Here is a 23,989-nt window from a genome sequence, read left to right on the forward strand (position 1 = left end):
AGATCACACAGTAGAGAAGCCTTTTCCGTGTATAATGTACATAAATCTCTAACGCCCTCTTAGGTCCTCTCATGGCACCCCATTTGTCACTTACTCTTCCACCACCCATTCCCAGACCCCAGAGAGAATAACTTACATACGCTGAATACTTTCAGCTGAATTAAAACATATAATCCAGTTCCACAGCAAGGTTAATAACAGAAGCTAGGGCAGACCTCCGAAATCCTTCTTCATGGTTCTTCACTTGAGCTTCAAAGTCTGTATGGCTTGACAAGGTTGCCCAGAGCGTTGACAGCATGGCACTGCTCAAGCTCACCAGACAGGGCAGTTAAAACTCTGAATCAGAAGTCTCTGGTGGAGGCCATCCTCTGTGGCTTACCAACTATGTGAATTCAGGAAGTCCACAACCTTTGCACCTCAGTTTCATCTATAAAACTAAACCCACTGTTGCGGGTTTATATATCTACATCTATAGGATAGAGTTGAACCGCCCCACAGGCTTTCCAAGGCTGTAAATCTATGGAAGCTGACTGTCACATCTTTGCCCCTGGTGGGTTGGAACCACCAATCTTTTGATTAGCAGCCAAGTGCTTTAACCACTATGCCACGAAGTCTCCTCCTCATCTATGAAGTGGGGGCAACTTTTCAAAAGATGGTCATGAAACGAAAACCTAAGTGCTTTAGCAGCTGTGATGGACATTTCAAACGTGAGATTTATATGTCTACATGTTTATCAAAGTCAAGTGTTTGCTACATAATCTTTTAGCTTTAAAATACCTGACCTCCTTGAAGTTAACACAGCAACCATTTTAGCTTAAAATTAGATCAGCTTGAAACAAGCTTCTGGAGGAGTGTACCTGTACTTTGGAATGAGAAGAGGCTAAACTTCTATAGCGAGAAGTTACATGCTCCACCAGAATATAAATTCAAAAACAAAGATTGGTTCATGGCCATTTTCACCTATTAGCACCAAGCCTTAGTCAAGAATAAGGTGTCTGAAAGACCTTTGTGTTACTGAACCCACTGGAACAAGCATGTTCAGTCCTGGGCACAGCAGGTGATAAAAAGTGTGAAGGACTGGAGGCACATCACCCAATGAACAGGTCAACTGGTGATGCTGAGCCTCAAAAGATGCCTTCTGGGAAGGGCAGCTGGGAAGAGTGCTTAAAGGGCTAGGCTTTTTTTCTTTTTTAAACTCAGATTGAAGCTTTTCTATTTTAAAAAACACTCAAAATTTTAATAATAATCCCTGAAGATTATTTCAGAAAATCTGGTTGTGTCCCTAATCTTATTACATCTGACTACAGAAAGAACATTAAGAGAATTTGAGGACATATATAAGCTCAGTATTTACCTTCAGTGTTAAATATCAACCAACATTCCAGTAGGGTGAGTTGAGCGACACCCTCCCAAGTTAAACACAGACCACAACCTTTCACAGAGGTGCTATATTGCAGAAGACAGCATTTTGGCCTACTAGAAGGCCTGGTAGCACAGTGGTTAAGGACGACACCTGCTAACCAAAAGATCAGCAGTTCAAATCCACCAGCAGCTCCCTGGAAACCCCACGGGGCAGTTCTGCTCTACTCCATAGGGCTGCTCTGAGTCAGGATCGACTCCATGGCACACATCAACAGGCTCTTAAAAGTATCAATTACCCATCAGGAATAGTGGTTCATCAAAAACTATTAAAAACTAGTAGATCTTATTCTAATAAGTCTTATCTGTGTATTTCAAAATACATAACAGAACTGGAGGGCAGGAAAACTTAGATACTGTACTAAAAATGCTTTAAGTGTTTGACAGTCTCAAACCAGAATTCAAAATGGAAACCAGTGAAACAGCTCCCTGAGGGGGAAAAAACAAGACCATACACATAGAGATAATATCCCCAAAGCAGCATTTATTTACCCACTGAATTCCAAACATTTAATTTAGAAGTCTGGCATTTCATAATCACCCATCTTGATTGACATGGGCTGACACACATGGCGCTGTCAGGATACACAATGACAATAGCCAAAGTTACAAAAAATAAATCCATGATTCTTAAACAATCACAACCAAAAAAAAAAAAAAAAAGTTACAAGTATCAAAACTTTAGATGCATTGCATTGAAAAGAAGGTTTGCGCACATCATAATTTAAAGAGGCAAAACAAGGCGCTACCGAAACGTCACTTAAACAGTTTATTGTAAAGCTGATGGGAAGGAGCGAGCTGTCTCTGTATCAGCTTCCCTTAACAGTTTTTCATTAGCTGAAGAAAAGGTGGGGGGGGAGGTGAGTTCATTTTGCATGCACAAGATGTACTGCTTAACAAAACACTACCAGCTTGTTTTAAATGGATCATTTAAATATCAATTATAGCCTGTGTTGGCTAATTCTCCTTTCTAAACTTTCTCATTACTCTTGCCTGGATTTCCTGATCAACAGGCATAGCCAAATACCTCATTCAGAATGCACTTGTCTGCACAATCCAAAAAGGGAGCTCCTGAGGGCTCAAAGCAACCATCAATCCAGCAATGCCATGAAGACTTATCTGAAACTACTCCCCAAGGGACAGGAGAGCAGGTCTGAATAGCTGTGCTGCCAATACAGATAGGTTTAGCACTAGATATTTAGTGATTGTGGCAAGGAAGAATCAGTGATGACGGGGGTGGTGGGTGAAGAAAGAGCAAGGGACCCGAGAAAGCTTCAGTTGCCTTCTCCTGCTTCTTCATCCTGCTGGTCGCTTGTCCAGAGGGTGAGATTGTCTCGCAGCAACTGCATGATGAGTGTGGAGTCCTTATAGGAATCCTCGTTTAGTGTGTCCAGCTCTGCTATGGCATCATCAAAGGCTTGTTTGGCTAGGAGGCACGCCTGTTCAGGCGCATTCTGGATCTCGTAGTAAAACACGGAGAAGTTGAGGGCCAGGCCCAGCCGGATAGGATGCGTCGGTTGCATGTGCTCTTTGCTGATTTCAAAAGCTTCCTTATAGGCAGCCTCAGAAGCTTCGACCACACTGTTTTTCTTCTCCCCAGAAGCTACCTCTGCCAAGTAGCGGTAGTAATCACCTTTCATTTTCAGGTAAAACACCTTGCTCTCGTACTGGAAATCATTGCAGTTCTTGATGAGGAACTTGTCAAGCAGAGCCAGGACATCATTGCAAACTGTCTCCAGCTCTTTCTCAATCTTCTCCCGGTAAGCTTTAACCTTCTCCAATTTCTTTTCATTTCCATCAGCCATTGTCTTCTGCTCAATGCTGCTGATGACCCTCCAGGAAGATCGCCTGGCACCAACCACATTCTTGTAGGCCACAGAGAGGAGATTTCTATCTTCATTGGAAAGAGGTTCATTGAGCTCTGTCACCTGCAAAACCCCAAAAAGATACACATTGAGAGCCAAGTCTGAAAACCTTGGAAAGAAACCTTCCATTCAACCCAATCTACAAACCTCAAAAACAGGATTCTGGACAAGGCACTTTGGAGACTAAAAACCAATTGGACATGGATTCTACCTGAAGAAGATTATAGTCCAACAGAAGAGAAAAATAATTAAACTCAAATACAAAGTGATATAGGCCTTGAGAAATTTGTAATTCAGGTCTTAGAAAGATGCTGCCTTCATCATGGTAGAGGTATAGGGATAAGGATAATCATGGAAAGGTTGTGAGATGGTGGTACATAACAGCAGGGAGGAAAACTTGAGATTCAACTTTTAAGAAAGATATTCTGAATAAGATCATACCATTCTTTTGTCAAATATTCAAAGAAGATAATAAACTGGAAGTCTGTTCCAAATCCTACTTTCAGCTTTATACTCAGGAACAAATCGCACCTCAAATACAAATGAGCAGATGACAGGCGTTTGTTTCACAAATGAAATCAAACACCACACACATCTAGTGGCCAGAATTTGCTCTTTAGGGCTACGCGTGGAACTTCTTTAGTGATCCCCGTCCTCCCCCAAGCCAAAACAGAGAGCAATGCATTAGTGACGGTAAAGTGCACTCAGCCTCAGCTGAAAGGAACCATAGCCATTCTCTCTGACCTACCTGACAGGAACCCTGTCTGGTCACCAAAGAGGGAAGCACAAATTATTTTAAATGGAAGTTAAAACTCATGAGTTATAACTTCTCTTAGTTCTCCATGATGGCAACTCCTAGTGAACCAGCTATGTTGTTAGTTAGTAGAAAGAGCACTGGATGTGGAACCAAAAAACGTTGGTCTGAGCCTCAGCAAAGCCATTTACTTGCTAAACCGACCGAGGGCATTTCACAAGCTCTCGAAAGAGCCTCTATCATCCTCTGTAAAAAAAGGGGATTCCTTAATTACATGATCTACTGGTAAAGGCCTTTCATTAAATAAAAAAAATAAAAAAAATTTAAAAAGCAAAGCACTTAAGAAACCATTAAGCACTAGACAAAAAAAAAGATTACTTAAACTATAAAGACAGAACCTCTTCCAATGGAGAAGACCCAAATTCAATGGAGAAAGTTATTTACAGCATATTCAAAAAGACATGCTTAAAATAGACTGAGTAGACTGAGCAATAGAGAATCAGAAATTTTAACAAAAAAAGGTGCTTTAATTTAGGGACTCAGTAGTTCAAGAACGTAAGTGTTATGGATTGCATTGTGTCCCCCCAAAACACTGTCAACTTGACTAGGCCATGATTCCCAGCATTGTGTGACTGTCCACCATTGTGTCATCTGATGTAATTTTCCTATGTGCCGTAAATCCTATCACTATGATGAGGCGGGTCAGCAGCAGTTACACTGACGAGATCTACAACACTAGATCATATCTTAAGCCAGTCTCTTTTGAGGTATAAAAGAGACAATCGAGCAGAGAGACATGGGGACCTCATACCACCAAGAAAACAGTGCCGGGAACAAAGCATGTCCTTTGGACCCAGAGTTCCTGCATGGAGAAACTCCTAGTCCAGGGAAAGGCTGATGAGAAGAACCTTCTTCTAGAGCCCACAGAGAGAGAAAGCCTTCCCCCGGAGCTGACGCCCTGAATTTGGACTTCTAGCCTACTAGACTGAGAAAATAAATGTCTCTCTGTTCAAGCCATCCACTTGTGGTATTTGTTACAGCAGTACTAGGTAACTAAGGCAGTAAGTAAAAAAGAGTAATCATTATTAGATGTAAAATTAGAAAATTTGTGCTACATTCTTAAAAAGTAAAACAAGCAACTATCAATTGCCCCCCACTCCAACTCCAGACCAAAAAAACCCCAGCTCCCTGCCTCTCCTATTTCCTCTCCCCAATACTCCTAACTCTCTTACTGCAAAGCAAATCCTTAACCCAGGGTTGTATCTCTCCTCCTTTCCTACTCAATCAACCCAGCCCCACCACCTTCTTCAGTGTGGTCTTTGGCCACGAGTCACCCCTCCACCACTCCCCAGAAGGGCTGCCTCAACTACAGTCAAACCCAGTTCCTTATTTCTCATGATACACATTTGCCTCCACACCTCTCACTGTGATCCGCCCCGATCTGAGGCAATCATCTCTCTACTAACCCAGAGCTCCTGCTTCCTTCACATCCAGTGGAAGACTTACAAGCCAACCAACGAGTGCCTTTAAACACACATACTCCCATTTGCCTGTAAGGAATATAGACTTTGTAGATACTTGTTTGACAGTTTAGTCTTGCAAAGAAGCACCCCCTTGGGAATCAAAATTCCATCCCAAATACTCGGACAAATCTGACTGCTCAAATCCTCTAGAATGTCTCACAATTCAAGGGCAACTGCAGTAACACAAAACACGAGGCAAGGACAGAACTTGGAGAGCCCCTCAGATCTCGCAGTACATTAGAACTGTAAATGATATCCATAAGGCGTCACAGAGTACTTCATCCTCTGACGACTAAAGCTGCCTCCGGCAGATTTGCAAAGACACGCTAAGGTGACTTTCCCAGTGTATCATTAAAACTGATGGTGAGGATCTGAAACACATTTGTTGTCGTTGGGTGCCATCGAGTTGGTTCTGGCTCATAGTGACCCCACACACTATAGAACGAAACACTGCCCAGTCCTGTGCCATCTTCATGATGGTTATGCTTGAGTCCACCGTTGCAGCCACTGTATCAATCCATCTCATAGAGGGTCTTGCTCTTTTTTGCAGACCCTCTACTTTACCAACCATGATGTCCTTCTCCAGGGACCGGTCCCTCCTGATAACATGTCCAAAAGTCTCTATTCCTTGCTTCTAATGGCAATTCTGGCGTATTTCTTCCAAGACAGGCTTGTGCATTCTTCTGGCGGTCCATTCAAGACTCTATGCCAACACCATAATTCAAAGGCATCAATTCTTCTTTGGTCTTCCTTATTCATTGTCCAGTTTTTGCATGCGTATCAGGCGACTGAGAACACCACGGCTTGGGTCAAGTGCACTTTAGCCCTCAAAGTGACATCTCTGCCCAATACAATGCATCCTTTGATCTCTTGATTGCTGCCTACATGGGCATAGACTATGGATCCAAGTAAAGTGAAATCCTCGACAACTTCAAACTTTTCTCCGTTTATCATGATGTTGTTTACTGGTTCAGTTGTGAGGATTTCTGTTGTCTTTATGTTGAGATGTAATCCATACTGAAGGCTGCAGTCTTTGGTCTTCATCAGTAAGTGCTTCAAGTCCTCTTCACTTTCAGCAAGCAAGGCTGCATCATCTGCGTATCTCATATTGTTAATGAGCCTTCCTCCAATCCTGATGCTCTGTTCCTCTTCATATACTATACCTTCTCAGATTTGCTCAGCATAAACACTGAATAAGTATGGTGAAAGGATACAGCCCTGATGCATACTTTCCTGATTTTAAACCACGAAGTATCCCATTGTTCTGTTCAAACGACTGCCTTTTGGTCTGTGTACAGGTTCCTCATGAGCACAATTAAGTGTCCTAGAATTCCCATTCTTCGCAATGTTATCCATAATTTGTTATGATCCAAAGTCAAACAAAACACAGGTAAACATCTTTCTGGTACTCTCTGCTTTCAGCCAAGATCCATCTGACATCAGCAATGGTATCACTTGTTCCATGCCCTCTTTCTGAACCTGGCTTGAACTTCTGGCAGTTTCCTGTTGCTGTACTGCTATAACTACTTTTGAATGATCTTCTGCAAAATTTTACTTGCATGCGATATTAATGATATTCTTCAATTATTTCTGCATTCTGTTGGATCACCTTTCTTTGGAATGGGCATAGATATGGTTCTCTTCCAGTGGGTTGGCCAGGTAGCTGTCTTCCAAATTTCTTGGCATAGACAAGCACTTCCACTGCTGCCGTCAGTTTGTTGAAACATCTCAATTGGTATTCCATCAATTCCTGAAGCCTTGCTTTTCACCAATGCTTTCAGTGCAGCTTGGACTTCTTCCTTTAGTACCATCGGTTCTTAATCATATGCTACCTCCTAAAATGGCTGAACATCAATCAATTCTTTTTGGTACAGTGACTGTGTATTCCTTCCATCTTCTTTTGACACTTCCTGTGTCATTTAATATTTTCCCCACAGAGTCCTTCAATATTGCAACTCGAGGCTTGAATTTTTTCTTCAGTTCTCTCAGCTTCAGAAATGTGGAATGTGTTCTTCTCTTTCAGTTTTCTAACTCTAGGCCTTTGCATATTTATTATAATACTTTATTCTGCCTTCTTGAGCCATCCTTTGAAATCTTCTGTTCATTTCTTTTACTTGATCATTTCTTCCATTCACTTTAGCTACTCTACATTCAAGAGCAAGTTTCAGAGTCTCTTCTGACATCCATTTTGGTGTTTTCTTTCCTGTCTTTTTAATGACCTCTTGCTTTCTTCATGTATGACGTCCTCGATGTCATTCTACAACTCATCTGGTCTTCAGTCATTAATGTTCAATGAGTCAAATCTATTCTTGAGATGGTCTCTAAACTCAGGAGGGATACACTCAAGGTCACACTTTGGCTCTCATGGACTTGTTCTAATTTTCTTCAGCTTCACCTTGAACTTGCATATGAGCAATTGATGGTCTGTTCCAGTTGGCCCCTGGCCTTGTTCTGATTATATTAAGCTTCTCCATTGTCTCTTTCCACAGATGTAGTCTATTTGATTCCTGTGTATTCCATCTAGGGAGGTCTGCATGTATTGTCACCTTTTATATTGTTGAAAAAAGGTATTTGCAATGAATGGGTCGTTGGTCTTACAAAATTGTTATCAGGCAATATCCAGCGTCATTTCTATCACCAAGGCCATATTTTCCAACTCCCATCCTTCTTTGTTTTCAACTTTTGCATTCCAATCACCAGTAATGTCCTGGAATTCCCGTTCTTCACAATGTTATCCATAATTTGTTATGATCCAATGTCAAATGCCTTTGCACGGTCAATAAAACACAGGTAAACATCTTTCTGGTATTCTCCGCTTTCAGCCAAGACCCATCTGAAATCAGCAGTGATATCGCTCATTTCATGTCCTCTTCTGAATCCAGCTTGAACCTCTGGCGGTTTACTGTTGCTGTACTGCTATAACCACTCTTGAATGATCTTTAGCAAAATTTTACTTGCACGTGGTATCAATGATATTGTTCAAAAATTTCTGCTTTCTGTTGCATCACCTTTCTTTGGAATGGGCATATAGATATGGATCTCTTCCAGTGGGTTGGCAAGGTAGAAAATTGTCTTCCAAATTTCTTGGCATAGACAAGTAAGCACTTCCAGCGCTGCATCCATTTGTTGAAACATCTTAATTGGTATTCCATCAATTCCTGGAGCCTTGTTTATCAATGCATCTTGACTGCATGTTTGATCAATTTCAGAATGCAGAAGTTGGTAAAAACCTTCTGTTTCTTCATCTTTGATCTCAGTGGTTGGTACATAAATTTTGAATAATAGCAGTATTAACTAATCTTCCTTGTAAGCATATGGATATTATCCTATCAGGGACAGCACTGTATTTCAGGATAGATTTTGGAATGTTCTTTTTAACAATGAATGCAATACCATTCCTCTTCAACTTGTCATTGCAAGCACAGTAGACCATATGATTATCTGATTCAAAATGGCCAACACCAGTCCGTTTCAGCTAATTTTTTTTTTTTATGCCTAGGATACTTATGTTTATGCATTCCATTTCATTTTTTACTATTTCCTATTTTCCTAGATTCGCTCTTCATACAGTCCACGTTCAAATTATTAGTGGATGTTTGCACCTGTTTCTTCTCATTTTGAATCAAGCCACATCAGCAAATGAAGGTCCTGAAAGCTTGACTCCATCCATGTCATTAAGGTTGACTATACTTTGAGGAGGCAGCTCTTCCCCATTTGTATTGTGATTGCCTTCCAACCTGAGGGGCTGATCTTCTGGCACTGTATCAGACAATGTTCCACTGCTATTTCTAAGGTTTTCACTGGCTAATTTTTTCAGAAGTAGACCACCAAGTCCCTCTTCCTAATCTTAGTCTGGAAACTTCGGCTGAAATCTGTCCACCTTTGGTGCCCTGCTGGTATTCTCAAGAAAAATGGCTTCTTAGGAATGTTAGTGTTTATATAACAATCATCTGGTTGCCTGCCAGTCTGAATGAATCATTCTCACCATCAAATGAGGGTGACTAACATAAGTAAGCAAGCAAACACTTCTCTTAGAACCCCAGCCAGGGCCTAACTAGAACATTACCAGATACATTTAAATATAGTATTTTTTAAAACTCCTGGGTTACAACTCAGTTAACAAGGAAATTTGTGCAATAAAAGTAGTTTATTACTTAATTAGACAACTAAAGAAAACACGGAGTTCCCCCAGTCTGGAAAATTACAGGCAAAAGTGAAATCAGATGGTCTGTTAAAATAAATTTTTCAGCCAGTCTTAATTAGTGATGCTTGTTGAGAATAACCTCCCTTAATTTTAGTTAGCACTAGTTCCCAACACTTCAAATATCAAAACAGTGGAACCGGGAGAACTAAAGAAAAAGTTCAGTTATATACTAAGAGAGAGACAATGTCGTACAGTGGGAAAGAAAATGACAGCACTACCGGCTATGAGTCAGAATCTACTCAACGGCAAAGGGTTTGGTTTTTTTTTTTTTTAGTCCCAGCCACACTGGGTCATCACGTGCAGATTCTATGGAGATGAGATTTATTGTATCTTTACAAACTTGAATTTCCAAAACAGCTTCTAATTAAGAACATGAAGCAGACACAATATTTGAGATAAAAGAACAATGGCTCTCAACCTTCCTTCCACTCCAACACCAGTTACAACACACTTCCACCACACATCAGTTGCCCTCAGCACACCCACTCCAGGACACCAAGTCTTCACGTGGCTACACGCCCACCTCCGCCCACAGCGTCTCTACATTTTCCCTCTCCTGCTCACCTTTCCACCCCACTTAAACTTGCTCAAACTCTTTCCATATGATAAAGGCCCTCCACTTCACTTCCTTTAGGGACCACTGGACTCTGCCAGTCATTTTACCAGTGTCCTCACCACACACCCTTCAGTTGCGCCAACTTCCAACCCCAGGGGACCTGCTTCACCCATTTTCTCTGCTCTGGAACTACCCACAAAGCCTAAGAACCTGGCTTGTTATTAATTCCCTTATCTTCCTAAAACACCACTCCCTTACTCAAAAACCCCTCTGTGGCCTCCTCCCACTACGCACAAGGCAATAAACTATGTGTTTGTGAGTAAAAATAGACCCACTGCCAAAAATAGCACAGGAACTACTCGGGAAAAGTTAAAACTCTTAATCTGGGAGACATCCAACACCACAAATAACACTGAACAAAAAACGCCACCCCTGAGCTGCCAGGCCCTACTGTCAAAGTGGAGGTCAATGTTAACTTCTCCCGACCGCTGCTCCCATCCTTCATAGCCACACCTGCACCTACACTCCCCCTCACACACACACTTACAAGCAGTCCCATCCCATCCCTTTATACTCATACCCACACACACTACCAAGGAGCCTCCTTCTGATGAGTTTGTAACAGATGAAAACGATTCTCATGAACAATTATGTAAACATAACCACATCATAAAACCTTCCAAACTTCTTTGCAGAACCCTGAGATATAAAAAGGGAGCTAGAAAGAACAAAAGCTCTTCCTCAAACTTCAATGCCCTGAAAGTGAGGATCCTACCTGGTCCCAAGCTGGCAAAGCACCTGCCATCAGTCATCACTTGCCCAGGCCTGGCAAAACCACTCTCTCCTGGCCACTGTGCAAGGAACATTCCCAAGCCAGGGCTTGGCTGAGTCCCCTACCCACACTATGGCAAGGCTGCAGTTCTATGAGGCCACCAGACAGGACAAGCTTAATTAATACAGGGCTTCAAACCGGTTTCTTCTGGTTCGACCCCTGCTGAGAATCTGCATTTCTACCCCAGACGTACTGAAGCAGAATCTAGTTATTAACAAGATCCCCAGGTGATTCTTATGTGTAATAAATTCTGAGAACCACTGCTCTACTAGTAGTGCCTAACCAGCAGTATCAGCATCCTCTGTGAACTTATTAGAACTGCAAATTCTCAGCAGGGGTTAGAACCAGAACCAACCAGTTCAAAGCCCTGAATTAACATCAACCCTAAGCTTAAAGTTAGTGGAGACTTCCTTTGTCCTGTTTGTTTTTATTGTGCATTAAAGATGAAAGTTTACAAAGCAAATTAAGCTTCCCACTTGATAAGTTTGACATACAGCGTTCGGTAACACTGGCTTCATTCCCCACAATGCGTCAGCACTCTTCCCATTTCCATCCTAGGTCCGTTTCCTTTTGTCCTGATTTTCTATCCCTTCCTGACTTCTCATCTTTGCTTTTGTGCAAATGTCACCCTTTCATTCTCATATAATTGGTTGTTCTAAGGAGCGTGTTCCTCTCAGGTGTTATTTTATTGACCTGTCCATAGTTCGGCTGAAAGGTGGACTCCAGGACCAGCTTCAGATCCAGTTCAGAGGGGTGTCTTAGGCCCACAGTCTCAAGGGGTTCCTACAGTATCTTTAAGACCAGTAAGTCTGGTCTTTTTTGTGAATTTGATTTTTTGTTGTTGTTCTACAACTTTTCTCACGTCTTTGTCCTGTTTTTGACATAATTGGACATTTTCGTACGGATTGACAGGGATCAAATGCAACGCCATCTGAATGGCATTACTGCATGCTACTGTTCCGGAGGCACCAGGGCTGAAGTCCTCAGAAGCTGTGCCAGGTTCCTATCAGAGAAGTGCCAACACCCACCACCAAAGAAGGAAATGCCACACCGCAGCAAGGACTGGGAGGAGCACAACGCTGGGGAGACAGGCTGCCTCAGCTGGGACACAGGAGGAATTTACCAACAACCTGGAGATTGAAATGTGGGGGCCCTACAGGCTTATAAAATACACTAATATGGAAGAACTGGTGACAAGACAGATATTAAAGGATTTCTCAAAATACCACAAGTATAATTTAGCAATCCTACATTCCTGAGTCCGTAGCAGGGACTCAAATTCAATACTTTGCTTTTTAAGCAATTAAAAAAAAAAACTTCCGGCCTTCAGGAGAACAAGCAAAAGCCAGATTTGTGAGTTTGTCTTTTATGCCTCTCTGCTCTAGCTAAAAGTGGAAAATTCTGTTTTTAATCGACCTTGGCAAAAAATCACTTACACCCAATTGATGAAATTATTTAAGTTTAATATTTAATAAGCTCGCTTTTCAGAATTTGGCCACCAATTACAACAATGGCAAAAACACCAGAATGTACACTAGAAATATTATTCCTTAGCCTCATGGAGCACTCTAAATTCAAGAGTTTAAATCTTGGCTTCACAACTTATTAGCTGTTTATGAGAAAGTTAGTTAATCTCTTTAATCCTCATTTACAACATGGAGTTAACAACAGTGTCCATATGGAGTTGTATACGTAAGGAATAATTGCTACCATTTACCGAGTACTGGTGGCGTAATGGTTAAGTGCTACGGCTGCTAACCAAGAGGTCGGCAGTTTGAATCCACCAGGCACTCCCTTGGAAACTTTATGGGGCAGTTCTACTCCGTCCTTTAGGGTCGCTATGAGTCGGAATTGGCTCCACGGCAGTGGGTTAGTAAGTAAAACGATAAAGAAAATTCCATAAACTTGGTGAATTGTAATATGGAAAACACATTGGGGATACCCCCTTTCCAGACCATATCTCTGGAAAAGTACGACACTGCAGTTTACCACTAATGTAAAATCCCAAAGGAGAAACACATTTTTGGTTTCTTTAAAGAGGTGTGGTGGGGTCCCTGACCGTGGAGCTCTTTTGGGGCTAATTCAGGAACCTCCAACCCACACTCCCCACTTCAGCACAGCAAAGCTATGTGAACTGTCTGCTGCCTTTACTCCTAGTTGCCATCCAGCCAATTCCAGCTCCTGGCAACCCAGTGTGTCAGAGTAGAACCGCGCTCCGTACGGTTTTCAATGGCTGATTTTTCAGACCCCTGGGCTTTTCTTCCAAGGCATCTCTGGGTGGACTCAATCCACTAACCTTTCAGTTAGCAGTCGAGCACATTAATCGTTTGTACCACCCAGGGACCTGGTGGGTGGACCCAAAGCACTAACCTTTCAGTTAGCAGCCAACATTCAGACGCAATATTCTCTTACAAGAAGCCAGAATCCTCACAGATACATGACAGTGATAATTACATTTCAAGTGACCAGTTAACGGGAAACAGGGCTCACTAGCTTCTACGTATTTCAAATTCTAGTGGCAACACTGCTTTAACCACAATTTTGGTGCACCTCGAAACCACCCTTGGTTTTTTTATCTGCAGCACGTCTCATCCTGGGCTGCCCAGCACGAGCTCTCCTTTTACATACCACCTGCTCATTCCAATAATCTCACAGCTGTTGGAATAAGAGCCTTGGGCCACCAGTTGGGCCAAGTGCCTCTTCCTCTCTGACTGCTGTTTTCTTATGCTGCAGCTTTGTTTCCTGCACTTAAGATTTCTACAGGTATCCCTGAAGTCTTTCAGCCATATTTCTCCCTGTCCTTTATATAATTAACCCGTATCATGTTAAAATATACCACGCTTTCTCAAATAATGTTTCATAGCTACAAAATTACCATCTATATTAGTTTTAATATAAAATAGAAAGTTTAGAACAATAAGAGATATGACTGAATTATTTCCATCCATGAATATTTACCAGAAAGTTACCTGGTTATTTACCTTCTTTCCTTAGTCTTACAAGCTATATTTCTATCTGACTTTATAGTTTTATTTCAGCTCTCATAAGATGTTATTATATCAGTTTTGCAGAGGTTATGAATTGTGTATGGTTATTCAAAGCCTCGCCTAAAAAGTACTCGGGTTCTAGAATCTTCCATGTTTCATCCCACTATTACTTCTATGTCTATGATAAAAGTACTAGAGAGATGAGAAGAGCTTGAAGATATTCCTTTACTTCAGTTCAGAAACATTTCTTGCCTCTTCAAATTATGGGGTGAGGCAGGACATTTAAGTTCTCAATTTGAGGTAACACCGTTGTTTCCAATATGCATGATTTTTCTTAAAGCTTATGATATCCTCCTCCAGGTGACACTGGCAAGCATAAGGGACATCAGTCATTACAAGCAGGCATTATTAGTAGGCGACCACTTAAATTACAAAGAAAATAGAAAACAAGTTAGAAGACTGGGGCTGGAGGCTGACTTGTTAGTAACACCAACATTCCTACTTTTACGCTTTAAGAGAAACTGAGGCCAAAGATGTTAAGGTTCGACCTTGCAGAGTGGTGGTGCCTGAACATCACCCCCTCCCCAGCAGTCTATGTGCCCATCCACCATCCTGAAGAAAATCCCATAAGCCCAGAGGGTTACTAGAATTCAAATTCTTTCCAAAAGCTCTATTTAAGGCCTATAATGTTAATAAAACAGGGGCTGTACCTTCCCAAAAACATTTATGAAGAATTCAATCTACAAATGCCAACTTAATAGGTAAAACATAAACTCTTTCCCACTGACCCCTGCCAAGTTCTTTCCAACAAATACATCCCATTAATTTAGATGAGAAATAAAAATGTTTTAAATAAATGAAACAGACAAAAAAGTTCATATTTTTAACTAGGAATTTCCTTGAGAAAATGGTTTATCACAATTTTGAGATAATATAATTAAAACTTGGAATGAACGGTCAATGCTGCTGCTTTGCCCGACCCACCAATCATTTCAGATATAGATATTAGAGATTTCCAGCAAAATGAAGGGTACAGTAGCTTGTAAAATGCTATTTTAAAGCCTCAGAGAAAAATCTGTGGATGAAGTAGCTAGCTGCAGGATAGTATTTTCTAAGCCTGTTTATGAAGACCAGAAAGCCAATTTTTTTTTTTCTCTGCCCAAATTTCATTCTGGTAATCCCTTCCCATTCTCTCTCTTCTTACTTCCCATTCAAGTTGCCTCGCATTTCCTTTAGCTCCAGAATGTATCCTCTAGCCATTTTTTCTCAACTTCAATTCACCTTCCTTCACACCCTAGCCCTACTTTCAGCATCCTTATTCCTCAAAGGCCTCCTCAGACTGCAGCCTTGGTGAGCAAAATACCTCACAAAAATGTGCTATAGAAAGGCCTCAGCCTGCATGATCCCAGTACCACTCCAGTACCAGGGGAGAACAGGCTCACTTAAGGTGTGACTTGCTGTATGCACAGAGGTGATTTTATTCCAGAGAAAACAACGATTCAGGGCCCCTTCCAAGGAAACGTGTTCACACAATCAGTCCTGTTTCTGTAAAATTTGCAACGTTAATATATTTTTATACTTGTGTTTTCTTAAAGAGGATCCCCAAAATTACATAAACTTCAGACCCCAAACTAAGATCCTGCCCTGGTTTGGATGAAAAGCTCCTATCTGACAACCACACACTACAGTGCTCAAGTCAAGATCACCAATGAATGCACAAAGGGGCCTGTAGTTGCTTTCCAAACACAATTAGTTAAATGTATAATAAGACCACCACAGGAAATGTCTTCAAGCACCTTTTTTACCTGGATAATCCTAAAAATTGGCCTCAACCACATATTATATGTTAATACCAAAAGCCTTTTTTAAATGAGCATTTCAAAAGAATCTGAAATTTCAGGGAACCTCTGGGTTTGAGTTTTTCTTTAATAAATCCCTTCACAAGGCCAGTGAAAGGGCAAAGAGCAAATGAGCTATAATCCACGGCATTAACTCTCACATTTAAATTCACTAAAAACTGGCCAGAGGAACTGGTTAAAATGCAGATTTTAAATCCCACTCCCTTGAATTTCTGAATCTTTAGGACTAAGGTGGGGCCAAGGGGACCCTTCCAGGTCTAAGGAGGTTGTACACTGGACGAAGAAACACAGGTTGGTGGCTCCAGTTGTAGGTCCACCACCGCATGACCTTGAGGCAGAGAGAAGTAATGTTCGTTTAGACAAAATGTAAAATACTGTGAGAAGACAGGGATAGGAGAAAACAAGCGGAACTCTAAATCTCAGAAACGCAGGTCGTGTCTAATCCACAGCGTTTGCTAGGGTGTGGCTGGCACGACTCCTTCACCGGAAATGAAGCTGCAGACGGTGAAGCTGCAGACTCAATCTACGAGGGTCTCGGGAAAGGAAAGGCACACAGGTTCGTCTTATCTAGAAATCACGCTCATTTTAATGTCCAGGCAGATGGGCGCCGCATCGAACCCGGGCCACAGCCAGAATGGGCCCCGGCCCGCCCTCCGCCGCGGCTGGAGGAAGGGGTCTCCGCACACAAAGCCCGAGTCGAGCGTGGGAAGGTGGAACGAGAACAACTCGGGCGAGCAGAGCCAGGCAGATCGGAATACCCCGACTGCAGGTCTCGCAGAGAAAAGCAGCAGACACGGCTCCACGCGCTCGAGGGTTCTACAAGGTGGGGTGGGGGACGGTGAGAGGGGCTGGGCCCCCAGGTGCCGAAACAACGATCTGGAAGGAGGAACGTGGCTCCCTCACGTTCCCTCGGGCACCCCCTGCCCTTCCCCAGGGCTCCTAGCTGGGATGCGGCGACACCCCACCCACCGCCCCCAAAGAGGGTTCCGCCGCCCGTCCCCGTGGGGCAGCACTGGCGACCGTGAGCGGCTCCCTGCCCACAGATCCCACTCTGGGGCCGGCCGCAGGAAATGGCGGGGCGCCCGGCGTGCGCGGGAAGCGCAGGCTGCGGGCGGGCGGGCGGCCGCGCCCTGCGGGGGCGCCCAGGTCCTAGGGCAGACCCTGCCGGCCGCCCATTCCTTCCCTTGCTGGGCCTCCGCCGGCCGCCCGGGCCCCTGCCGCGCTCACCGCCTTCATGGCGGAGGCCATGTCGTCGTAGCGCTCCGCCTGCTCGGCCAGCCGCGCCCGCTGCAGCAGCTGCTCCCGGTCCCCCATGTCGTCGCGCCTTAGCCCGCTCGCTCTCTCGCCCGCTGCTGCTGGTCGCCGCGGAAGCCGCTGCGCACGCGCACTGGGTCCGGCCGGCCCGAGGCTGCAGGCAGCACCGCTTTCCTCCGCTCACTGGCTCGCCCTGCGCGTTGTGGCTCCGCCGCGGACGCCGCCAAGGGAGAGAGGCGGTGCGTTGAGGTGGGGGGGCGGAAGGACGCCTGCGCAGTGGGAGCTGCCCGGAGGGGTGGCGCGGAGAGGCGGGAGTGGAGATGGGGGAAGGCGGGCCGGCTCTAACGGTCTATTTCAAGGTGACGTCACCTACTATAAATAGCCGCCGCCGCCGCCCCGCCCCGGAGCCGCGCAGGCGCTCTGCGAGTGCTGCATTTTACTGCCGCAGAGGTGGAGGTGGGAGTCGAGAGCGGCGCTGGAACGCTGCGGAGCCCAGGGAGGGGCGCGGTGATGGTGGCTGCACAGGCAGCGGGATGTCGCAGCCCCATCCGGAAAAGCGCCGCTGAAGCCGCATTAGCTGTCTGACTTGAGAAGAATCCAGAAGGGAAAGCCACTGCGTGGAGAAGCTGGAGGCCATGGGCCCAGGGCGGGCCGGGCCGGCCGGCCCCTGCGTCCCGCCTGACCGGAGCCCAGCCTGGCCAGCGGCTTCGCGGGCCACACCCTGCAGTCTGGTTTGCACTGGCCTGGCAGGATCAGGTCCACACTTCCCTGGGCTGCAGGCAGTGCCTTCCACAAGAGGACAGTCACAGCACACTTCCTAGGAGCCCGCCCAGTGCTGGGCCTGTACCGGCATTCTAGTTGATCACCACAACCCAGCTCGAGAGTGAGCCAGCTGGTGTTCCCACCTTCCAAATGTGGAACCTGAAGCAGAGTGAGACTAGTGACTTGCTGAGGGTTACACAGCCTGTTAAGTGGCGGGGTCAGGATCTGGGTTCAAATTCAGCCTGGACTCCTTGCAGGGGAAGAGGGCGGCGGATTGGCAGGCTAGTCAGTAAGCCCCTCCCAGCCCTGGCAATTGAGGGCTGAAGGTCCCTCACGCCCTGCCTGGGCGCTAGCCAAGCTAAGAAAATCACTAGGACTAAACACCGCCCCAACTTACAAGTTGCCGACTCTAGCCAGGAGAGGGGGCGGTGGACTCTCTTGAGAATTTTATTGAGCACCTACTGCATGTTCAGCAGTGAGGATAGGAAGCTACTGAGTTAAGATTCAGCCCTTGCCCCTGAGAAGCTGAGGTCTAAATACTCAAGAACAGGTAAGCTGGACTTGAAGAAAATGAGTCAGGAAAAATGTATTATTAGGGAGTGGGATGTAGCCTGGACAAAGGCTTCGCAGTGAAGATAGGAACAGAATTTGAGGGTGAGAAGTGAGACCTGGCAGTGGGAGATGAGGTTAGGTGGGGCGAGATTACTGAGTATTTTAAATGCCAGACTGAGTATTTGAGGTTTTATTCTTAGGTGCAGTGGTTAAGAGCCGGGCTGCTAACCAAAAGGTTTGAACCCACCAGCCCCTCTATGAGAGAAAGATGTGGCAGTCTGTTCCTGTAAAGATGACAGTCTTGGAAACCCCATGGGGCAGCTCAGCTCTATCCTATAGGATGAGTATGAGTTGGAATCAACTCCACAGCAATATGTTTTGGTTTTGAGGTGGTGAAAGATCCCTGGGTGGTGCAAATGGTTGGTGCTCCACTACTGACCTAAAGACTGAAAGTTCAAATCCACCCAGTGGTGCCACAGAGGAAACCCTGTTGATGTAGTGGTTAAGAGTTTGCCTGCTCATCTGGGTCTTAAACTCTAGCAAGCAGCCATCTAAGATGCATCAACTGGTCTCAACCCACCTGGATCGAAGGAGAATGAAGAACACCAAGGACACAAGGTAATTACGAGCCCAAGAGACAGAAAGGACCACATGAACCAGAGGCTACATCATCTTGAGACCAGAAGAACTAGATGGTGCCCAGCTGCAACAGATGACTGCCCTGACAGGGAACACAACAGAGAACCCCTGAGGGAGCAGGAGAGGAATGGGATGCAGACCCCAAATTCTCATTAAAAGACCATACTTAATGGTCTGATACTGGAAGGACCCCGGTGGTCATGGCCCCCAGGCCTTCTGTTGGCCCAGGAGAGGAACCATTTCCGAAGCCAACTCTTCAGACATGTATTGGACTGGACAATGGGTTGGAGAGGGATGCTGGCGAGGAGTGAGCTTCTTGGATCAGGTGGACACTTGAGACTATGTTGGCATGTCCTGCCTGGAGGGTAGAGGGGGTTAGAAGCTGGCGAAATGGACACGAAAAGAGTGGAGGGAGAGAGCAGGCTGTCTCATTAGGGGGAGAGTAATTGGGAGTATGTAGCAAGGTGTATATAAGTTTTTGTGTGAGAAACTGACTTGATTTGTAAACTTTCACTTAAAGCACAATAAAAAAAAAAAAAAAAGTTGGCCTGCTAACCAAAACGTCTGCAGTTTGAATCCATCAGGCGCTTCTTGGAAACCGTATGGGGCAGTTCTACTCTGTCCTGTGGGGTCGCTATGAGTCGGAATCCACTTAGTGGCAATGGGTTTGTTTTGTTTTGGTGCCACGGAAGAAAGGCCTGGTGATCTGCTTTCATAAGGATTACAGCCAAGAAAACCTTATGGAGCAGTTCTACTCTGTAACACGAGGGGTTTCCATGAGTCGGAATCAACTCTAAAGCAGTAGGTTTGGTTTGGTTTTTTTTTTTTTTTGGAGGTGGTGAAAGTCATAGTTCAGGACATGAGTCTGGCTCTGGAGAGTAAGATACATATTAGAGGGGTGAAAAGGCAGGGCCTGAAGATTGGGTGTCTTCTGGACCTCAGCTTTGCCATCTGGAAAACTGGACTTGGACTATTGAAAGGACTGGAATAGAAATCTGCACCCTGGAATGTCAGAGCAAGCAGGGCCCTTAAGGAAAAAAAACCTATCTATCCTTTTTTCTTGCATAAAGGGAAACTGAGGACTTAGGGAGAGGAGCGGCCATCCCCATTTGCACATACCTGGTTTCCTGCCTCCCGGACCTTCTTCTCCCCTTTGGAATACTAAAATGAGGACATCGGCACCCATGGAACAGGATTTCGCTGTGGGTCCAGGACGCCCCATCTAGGCTTAACTGCGCTTCGTAGAATCACCTTTGCTGACTAGAAATGGAATCAAGGTTAACAAACCAGGCTGATCCTCCCCCTAGTGAATATCTTTAAAGAGCATGCTAAACAAAATGCTAGATAATAATTAATCCTCTCCTCCACCCCCACAAGGATGGGGTTCCAGTGGGAGGTGGAGAAGGGTCCAGGGCTGGTTGGGGGGACCCCCACAACTACTTCTAGTCCTAGAGGCTTTGCTTTTCTGATCATGTTGGGCTGAGATTGAATCCAAAACAGTGAAATACAGAGCTGGAGCATTCTAAATTGATTTTGGCTAGGTTCATAAATGATGAGTTCTTCCAGGAAGCCTTTCTTTGCTGCTCACCAAACTTCCCTTTCTCCACTTCCTCACCTGCCACCCGCTGCTCAGCCCACTGTGCTCTGGCTCTGTCCCCACTCCTCCAGCTAGATGGCCCTCTTCGAGGCCATGTGTGGCCTTCTTGTTGCCAAATACAAGGACACTGGGTACTCTTCACCTCCTGGTCCTCTTGGACACAGCTCTCACCCAGGGGTGGATTAACCAGGGCACTGTATGCACCGTATACAGTAAGCAAGGTAGCACGGCTTAATTGTGTTTACCTACTAATCTGAAGTGAACAATTTCACCTGTCTTGCCAGTTACCAGGTGAAATTGTGCACTGTATATTAGTAAATCAGCATGGCTAAGCTTGTGCCTATCTTGCTTATTGGGTAATCTGCCCCTGCCACCCCTCCTTAAAACTCTCCACTTGACTTCATGACCCTACACTCTGGTTTCCCCTCCATTCCTCTGGCCACGCCTTTCGTCTTGTGTGTGGACTCGTCTTCTAGGCCTACCCTGAAATGCAGGGTTCCTCAGGGCTCTGTCCCAGGCCATCTTCTCACTCTGCCCCCTCCTGTATGACCTTGTCCACCCTCACTGTTGGGAGGAAGGAGACATCTACCATGTTGCAAGCACCACGGATGGTCATAGTTTTTCCTCAGGCTCCCCCTGTAAAAAAAAAAAAAAATTTTGTAAGGTAGGTACAATTTCCATTTCTGTTTTACAGGTGAGGGAATGGGCACAGAGATGTTCCGTGACTTGAACGAAGTCATACAACTGGTCATCAGCAGACCTACAATTCAAACTCGGGCCCCCAGATTCAGACTCTCAAGCCTGATGGCCCCATGCTGCCCTGGTCTTCGCTGAGACAAGCTCAGACGTGACTCCTTTTTCAAAGTCATTCACATTGTGAAACGCACACACAACTTCCAACCTTTTAGCCTGTACACTTACCAGCATCCATCTCCTTTTGCGCCGGAGAGAGAGCTACCAACTACCGCGCACCAAAAAAAAAAAAAAAAAACCCAATCCTATTGCCATCAAGTTGATTCGAACTCACGGCGACCCCATGTGTTACAGAGTAGAACTGCTCCATCAGGTTTTCTTGGCTGTAATCTTTCCAGAAGCAGATCGCCAGGCCTTTCTTTTGTGGCACCACTGGGTGTATTTGAACTGCCCAACATTCAGGTTAGTAGTCTAGTGCAAACTGTTTTTGCCGCCCAGGGACCTGCCAACTCCTCAAAACCTCACAAACAAAGATTACAACAACCACCTTGGACAGGGCACGCGTTCCCAGGACTCTCGCCTTCCAAGCAGGATACCAGGTTTCATTCCCAGCCAGTGCACCTCGTGCACAGCCATCACCTGTCTGTCAGTGAGGCTTACATATTGCTATGATGCTGAACAGGTTTCAGTGGACCTTCCAGATTAACATAGACTAGGAAGAAAGGCTGGTCATCTACTTCTGAAAATCACCCACTGAAAACCCTATGGATCACAACAGTCTGATCTGCGGTCTATATGGGGGTGGCGCAGGACGTAGCATTTTGTTCCATTGTGCACAGGGTTGCTATGAGTCAGAGGCCGACCCAACAGAAGCTACCGGCAAGTTTTGATCAACAATTATCTCCTTGGAACAACTCCAAAGAGAGCTCCTGAGCGAAGTGAAGGAGGCCAATGGTTAATGTTAAACATAATGTGTTCCTTCCTTAGGGGGCCAGAGCAGGTCCCATAGCAGGGTCCAGGTTTGCATCTTCACCTGGCATAGTGTATCACTCAAGGAACAGACCCCACCCCCCTGGCTTCCTGAGAACTGTGTGTGGTGTGATGGGGGAAAAGAATCTGGTTCTAGAGCTGCTCTGCCACTTACCAGAGTAACCTTAGGCAAGGCACTTGTCCTCTGTGATTATGTTTTCTCCCCAGAAAATGGGTCTAGCCACACTTGCTTCCTAGGGTGCTTGTAAGAATCAGCAAGAGCATGTCTGTACTATGTCTGCCTGAGCAGCACATGGTAATTCCTGGCTGTGTACCACTCTGTAAGCCAGTGATGATGCTCCTTGCACTCGACTAGATTTCTAAAGCATTGCCAGAACCCTCAGCTGGAGCCCAGAGAATAGGTGACCCAGAAAAGGCACGTCTGTTTTTCTTTTTCTTCAATACTCTGGGCTGCTCTGAACTCCTTGAGGAGCCTGGACAACAAGGAGCATATTACAGAGAGGACCCTTTTGTTCCAAGGAGATGGTATTTACACTGTTGGCATGGTTACCATCTTGAGCAGGAGGGGTCACCTGCCCACAGATCTGTGTCACCCAGATAGGATTTTAACTTTTCGTGTTTTTTTCCAAACGCAGGCCGCCTGCTGCCAGCGTGACCTTGCTGATCCGAAGCCAATATGATAATGCTAACTGCAGCTCTTATTTATTAATCACTTACATATATTATCTCACTAAATCCTCCAACCCTGGGGGGTGGTTGGTTATCCCCATTTTATGGATGGGGAAGCTAAGCCAAGAGAGGCCAGATTCTTGCTCTATGGTCGAGGCAGTCACAGGGCCTCCTCCAGCTCACGCCATTTTCTGCTCCTTCGCCTTGGCCCTGGGTCCTTTTGCTGATATCAAATTCCACCCCTGTGTCTAAGATCAGCCTGAGCACACAGATTTCTGGATTGACCCAGAGCCTTCCACCACTCTTCCAAAGCGCACTTGGGGAGCAGATTGGCTCTTAAGGCAGCTTTTGGCATTAAGAAGTGTGAAAATGTCCTGGGAGCTGCAATCTGTGAGCTGGTGGAGCTCAGAGCCCCATTCTCACCACCCGCCCCCCTAAAGCATGTTCAGAGGAGCCTGGCTCTGGGGGAAAGACAAAGCTGTCACTTATGAAATCACAGTTAAAATGAGAGAGGAAAAGGCTTTTGCTTCAGTTCTGTAGCTGGCTGGGTAACTTGTGCTTCTTGGCCAGAAATTTCTAGATCCTTTGGCTTAAACCATCTGGATAATTGCCTCAAGCTTCTGCTTGGTTCCCTCTGGGTGGGCCTAGGCAAGGAGGGGCTGCTGCGGTCTGGAAAAACTGGGGGTCAGGATTAGAGAGTCCCTTGATCCCCCCTACCTGCATGTACTCGCCTCTGCTTGTAACCATAGCTGAGGGCCCTTGGACTCATTACTTCTGCGCTCTGAGCCTTGGATTTCTTATCTGTAAAATGGGAAGCTGCAGAAAACAGTTTGG

General features: G+C 45.2%; 1 protein-coding gene across 1 annotated transcript; it reads right to left on the bottom strand.

Moving 5' to 3' along the window:
* Positions 1-1,883: 1,883 nt before the first annotated feature.
* On the bottom strand, positions 1,884-17,541 carry YWHAH (tyrosine 3-monooxygenase/tryptophan 5-monooxygenase activation protein eta). Its single transcript, XM_049866331.1, has 2 exons — positions 17,227-17,541; positions 1,884-3,347 (listed from the first exon to the last, which is right to left on the bottom strand). Exons 1-2 carry the CDS (start codon positions 17,311-17,313, stop codon positions 2,694-2,696), a joined length of 741 nt encoding a protein of 246 aa, XP_049722288.1. The 5' UTR covers positions 17,314-17,541; the 3' UTR covers positions 1,884-2,693.
* Positions 17,542-23,989: the final 6,448 nt, after the last annotated feature.

The sequence above is a fragment of the Elephas maximus genome, chromosome 22 (assembly GCF_024166365.1).
Source record: "Elephas maximus indicus isolate mEleMax1 chromosome 22, mEleMax1 primary haplotype, whole genome shotgun sequence".
NCBI lineage: Eukaryota > Metazoa > Chordata > Mammalia > Proboscidea > Elephantidae > Elephas > Elephas maximus.